This window comes from Myotis lucifugus, unplaced genomic scaffold (assembly GCF_000147115.1).
Source record: "Myotis lucifugus unplaced genomic scaffold, Myoluc2.0 scaffold_200, whole genome shotgun sequence".
Lineage (NCBI taxonomy): Eukaryota > Metazoa > Chordata > Mammalia > Chiroptera > Vespertilionidae > Myotis > Myotis lucifugus.
The window spans coordinates 2,268,203-2,273,948 of NW_005871248.1; the positions used below are offsets into that span (position 1 = coordinate 2,268,203).

The 5,746-nt window shown below is 55.8% G+C and overlaps 1 protein-coding gene across 1 annotated transcript in view; it reads right to left on the minus strand.

Annotated features, from left to right (window-relative positions):
• Positions 1-448: 448 nt before the first annotated feature.
• The window catches only part of SALL3 (spalt like transcription factor 3), a gene marked incomplete at its 5' end in the record, with an annotated part of 6,743 nt that continues 1,445 nt past the window's right edge, over positions 449-5,746 (minus strand). Inside the window, 4 exons of the mRNA XM_023761175.1 lie at positions 449-1,651; positions 3,689-4,029; positions 4,246-5,212; positions 5,444-5,746. The exon at positions 5,444-5,746 is cut by the window's right edge and continues 1,445 nt beyond it. Coding sequence (XP_023616943.1) covers positions 1,220-1,651; positions 3,689-4,029; positions 4,246-5,212; positions 5,444-5,746 — 2,043 coding nt within the window. The remainder of the gene's footprint in view (positions 1,652-3,688; positions 4,030-4,245; positions 5,213-5,443) is intronic.

A 5,746-nucleotide genomic window follows, 5' to 3' on the forward strand; every position in this document is an offset into this window, starting at 1 on the left:
TCCCTCGGTTGTCCCTTCCTAAGATGAATTCATCAAAGATTCGTTAGAGGGGGTCAAGTTCTTAAATGCGCTTTGTAGAAAAGTTAAGTAAGTCATTTTAACTGAAGAAATGGCAGGCCCTAGATTACTGCGGAACTGAGAGGTCTGGGTGGCTTTTCTGTTTTAAGTAGCATTGATTTCTCATGTTGTCTGACCTTAAAACAAGAAACAGTAAGTTTTTTCCCCCCATTTTCCTTAAATCAAAGTACTATTTATAAAATACTTTACATCTTTTTAAATCTTCAAATTATAGACAAACCTCCCTAATACAAAATACTAAAAGTGCAACAGTATAAATTAAGAGTTTGCAACCACATTATACAAACATTACCTCTTTATTGTACAGCTTTGATACGTGAAATATTTACTCACAACGGTTTATAATGTTGTGAATAATTTACGGTGACGCTCGTCTGTAACTGGTTCCCAGTCGCTGGGCCACAGACCACACTAGAGAACAACTGTCCACATAGCAGCTACAAACATTTAAATAAAAATAAAAAAGGCTTGTTACTGACAGGTACTTGCACACAAAAAAGCATGCTATCTTTCCCAGTGGAACTTCACAATGTTGCCTGCATTGAAATAACCCACTTATTTATAGTAAAACAAATCTTGCTTTCAAAAAAAAAAAAAAAATCACACTGCCAGATGTATTCTGCAGTACGAAAGCTACCTTTCAAGTTGGGGCTGCATGTCTGTTACCCGCATAATCGTAACATTATAAATACTACAGACAAAGGTACAGTCATAAGACACGATGTTGGGAGGACGGGACCACGTCTTTAGGATAAGAGTTCTAAAAACGGAGTTCAATGTCTATGCTGAATGAGTGTCGCTGGAATACCGCAGGGGACCCCCCGGTTCCCTCCCGGGATTATTAGGTTTCAGGAGAAACGAAGCGGATGTGCTCGGAGCCCTTTCTGTTCCCAAGGCGGTTTTCCAGGGACTTCTGATTTATTTTTATTTAAAAGGTTGAAGAATTCTCAAGAACAGTCAAGCTCACTGAGAAAGGACCATGCAGCGCTTACGAGACGACCTTCCAGCAGCCACACAGCTAACGAATTTTCTGCCATGGGGACAATTTTAAGGAGAACCCGGTACGGCAGGTGTGTACCTGACGGTCACACATCACAGTGTGTAGGAGGGACAGAACGGCAGGTGAGCTGCCTGGCGCAGGCTAGTTAATCCCGATCTCCTTGTTGTCCTCGATGAACCTCGTGAACGGCCGGCTGGCCCCCGTGTCGGAGCTGGCTTTGTCCAGGCCCACCATGGGTGGGCTGCTGCCCGTGCGAGCCTTGTCCATGCCGGCAGCCAGGGAGCCCACAGGGGGCATGGCGCTCCCACCCAGACTCACCGGGAGCTGGGGGATGCCCCCATTCTGGATGACGGAAATCTCATTGTTCTTCATGGCCAGACCGTTGGTGATGGCCGCCGCATACTGATTCCAGAAACTGGGGTCCACGTTCATGGCACGCGCTGCCAGGTCCTTCTGAAACATTTCCGAGAACTTCAGGGCATCGCCCCCCAGCAGAGCCATGGGGTTTTCCACCGACAGGCGGCGGCCCCGCCTCGCAGGGGCGTTGTTCCACATGTGTGTGCCCATGTGCACCTGCGTGGGAGACAGGGCGACAATCGGTGAGCAAGTGGCACGAGGCAGTGTGCCTGTGGATGCATGCCCCACTGCCATCCACACACGCGCGACTCACTCAGAACTTGTTTCCATTTCCGTTCCCATCCTACTAGTAAGCCAGTCTATATGAGGCAAACTTTTCTGAGCATCTTATGCTTCAACTAGAGGCCCGGTTCACGAAATTCGTGCACCCGGGGTGGGGGGGAGTGGGCGGTTTCCCTCAGCCCGGCCTGCGCCCTCTCACAGGCCAGGAGCCGTCAGTCGGACATCCTTAGCGTTGCCACGGAGGCAGGAGAGGCTCCTGCCACTGCTGCTGCACTCACCAGCCTTGAGCCCGGCTTCTGGCTGAGCAGTGCTCCGCCTGTGGTAGTGCACTGACCACCAGGGGGCAGCTCCTGCACTGAGCGTCTGCCCCCTGGTGGTCAGTGCGCGTCATAGCGACCGGTTGTTTCGCCAGGCGATTTGCATATTAGCCTTTTATTATATAGGATATGATTTATTTTTATTCAATACAAAAAGCAAAACCAGCCAATGCATTAGCCCTTTGAGTGCCAACCAATATCCTAGGAACTATGCTAAAATTGCCAAGGCATTTTTGCTGATTTTACAGCAGTTTAGGAAAAAAATTATGAATCGCAAGTAAATGAAGTTACATATTCAAAAACTTAAGGAAACCTTTACTACATTTGTTTTCATCTTTGACATATAAGTAATCTGCACTTAGGTGCCATCTGTCAGTAAAGAGTGAACTACTAGCATCTAATAGTGACACTGCAGGAGGAGCGCAATAGCACTTTTGGAGAAAGACAGGAGGAGCGCGACTGCGCTCCCTGGCACTCTAGGGTTAATGTTTCTTCCACTTGAGGAACTTGATAGAACACCTTCCCCTCCCCAAGGTGTGAGGTGAAGACCCCCAGAGGATGTTCCAAAGCTCAGGGCCTCTTGGCTCCTGAGCCTGGCATAGGAGGCCTCTCCCTGCCCCATTAAGTCTTCTCATATGTGAAACTCTTGGCTCCACCCTGCCTCCCTCCCAAACACAGAGGAAGCATCCTGGGCATCTCTGGTCAGCAGAGACCTCAGTAAGTAGAAGCCACAGGAATTGACCTTTTCAGTCTCTGAAGAGGTCACCAAGACCCCAGCAGGCGCCTGGCATGGCCGGAGGGCAGCACATTTAGCTGAGAGTGGGACACTGGCCGCACGTCACCTAGTGCCTGCCACACACTCTACTTCCTGGGGAACGAGGACGAAAGGCTGGAACTGAGCTATGAACACAGCGCCAGCTCTTCGCTCTGGCCTTGGGCTAGGCACTTCTCACCAAACGACCACGGCCCCCTCAGCAGCCACAGGACAAACAACAGGACCAGCTTCTGGCCTGGGGCAGGATGTGCATCAATTGTATCACGGGGAGATGTTTAAAGCCCAGCTTGTCTTGCCATCAGTGTTCCACAAGATTCTAGACAGCTGGGGCCTGGGCCTGCCCACCTGATACGGTGTCCATCACCCCAACAGGCTGCAGCGCTGCAGAGGCTGCACAAGCCCCCAAGGGGAGGGGAGATGCTCTACAGTCGAACAGCATGCACACATCCGTAACTGTGAGCGTGCGCACCTGAGTGCACGCATGGCACACACACGTATGCAGACGGCACACGCACACATGCAGACACCACACAGTACACACATACTATACATGTGCACACTACACATATGCACTCTCCCACATACACATTATATACATGCAAGGCACACACTACAGATGTGTACACACACTGCACACTCGTGCATATACATGCACACCCTGACCCACACGTGCACAGCCACCCACACATGCACACACCCACCCACACTCACACTCTGCATGTGTGCACACACCACAGGCGCTCACATATTGTTTTGCATGGGCTCTCCAGCAGCGCCTCCCCGTGGCCAGCGGCAGCCCCACCTGCCACACCTCTGGGGAGTGGAGGGCATCCCTGGTGTCCCCAGGGCTCGGGGGGGGGCCCCAGCCTGTTCCCTCACCTTGAGGTTGCCCTTGGTGGTGAAGGCTCTCCCGCAGATGGTGCAGCCGAACGGCTTCTCCCCGGTGTGGGTGCGCTCGTGGATCTGCAGGGCGCTGGCGGAGGAGAAGGTCTTCCCACACGACTGGCAGTTGTGCTGCTTGGGTGTCCGGCGTGGCGGGGGGGCCAGCATGGGCGCAAGGCCGGGGCCCATCACCGCCTGCGGCCCGGTGGGCACCTGGACGGCGGCCGGCAGTGGCGGGCCCTCACCCAGCGTGATGGCTTTGCTGTGCCCATTCACCTCCATTTTGATCATGGCAGGCGCGGAGCCGGTGACCAGGCTAGGCGCGCTTTGGCTGGGACCTAGAGCAAAGTTGGGGTCAAATAACGGAGAAGGCAGCTCTTTCAATTTGTGGGTCAGTAAGTGCTGTTTTAAATTACCCATAGTGGAGCACCCGCGCCCGCAGACCGCGCAGATGAACGGGCGCTCCTTAGTGTGGCTGCGATGGTGGATTTGCAACGCACTCCTGCAAGCAAAAGGCTTGCCACAGACACGACACATGGTGCGCTCACACTTACCCCGATCTCTGCTCAGGAACAGTAGGCTAAAGGGGGCCTCCTCCTTGATGGCCAGCCGGCCAGGGGGGGCGGACGTCAGGTCCAGCGCGCCTCCGTTTTCGGGGGCAGGGGGTGGACTGTCCGGCCTTTCCGTCTTTAGCGGAATGTCCTGTGGCTCCTCATGGTTGCTGAGGCCTGGGGACTTGGAGGGCAGGCTCTCGCTGTGGCTGTGGACGGGGGACAGGGCCTGCATGGAGGACGACGATTCGGACAGGGCCGGGCTGCCCGCACTGCGGCTCTCCAAGTCACCCACTGCGGACGAGGAGTCATTGCTGAGGCGGTCGCTGTCCCCGGACCCGTTCTCCATGGCCTTCAAGGCAGTCAGCTGCGGGCAGCTCATGACAGAGTCCATCATCTTCATCTGGTTCTCCAGCGCGGCAATGCTGGAGATGACAGACGGGGGCGAGGGCGGGCAGGAGCCCGAGTAGGGCAGCAGCGGCTTGGACGGGTCGCTGGCTGCGTCCTTCAGCTCCACATCCTCCTCCATGGAGTTCTCATCCACGTCGTCCTCGAAGCTGCTCAGGACCTCGGCAGCCTTGTCGTCGTAGGGAAGCTCGGCGTCCATGGCGTCCTGCAGGCCCTCGGGCAGCGGCGTGTTGGGGATCTGCCCGCCCATGTGCATGCGGATGTGCTGCTGCAGGACCACGGCGTTGGTGAACTTCTTCTGGCAGATGGGGCAGGAGTGCTGCACGCGCAGCGGCGGCTTCGCCCGGTGCACCCCGAAGTGTGTCTTCAGGTTGCCCTTGGTGGTGAAGGCGCGCCCGCAGATCTTGCACTTGAAGGGCCGCTCCCCGGTGTGCGTGCGGTAGTGCATCTTGAGGGCGCTCTGGCAGCTCAGCACCCGATGGCAGATGACACACTGGTTGGGGTCGGTCATCTTCTTGTCGATGTTCTCCACCAGCTGCTGCAACTTGGACGTCTCCGACGTCTGCATGGAGTCGAGCAGCCCTCCGAAGGGAAACTTGGCCTTGAACTGGTCAGAGCTGGCCACGAGGACCGGGCTGCAGAGGCCAGTGGAGATGCTGTTGTCCGTGAGGGTGGTGGCGGCCGATGTGGATGTGGCAGAGACCTGCCCGCCGGAAGGGATGTCCCCCACCCTGGCATTTGCACAAGGCAGGCTCACAGGCTCGGTTTTGGTCAGAGAGGACCCACTGAGCACAGGCTGTGGGGACTCGGCAGTCACTGGGGCACCCGACTCAGAGGTATTGAGGCCGGGGGACAGAGAGGGGCATTCGCTGGACGCAGGCGAGGGCCGCTGTGGGGAGCGGCTTGCAGGGGTGAGGCTGGGGGAGTCGGCGTAGCTGCCAACACCCGGGATGGTGGGCGGCAGCTGCAGCCCCACCGACGTGGGCACCGTAGGCAGCACGGGCTTACTGTCTAGCCAGGTGGTGACTGGCTTTTCTGGGGGCAGTGACATGCCATAGGGAATCCCGGAGCAGGTGGGCACATTGTCCAGGTACTC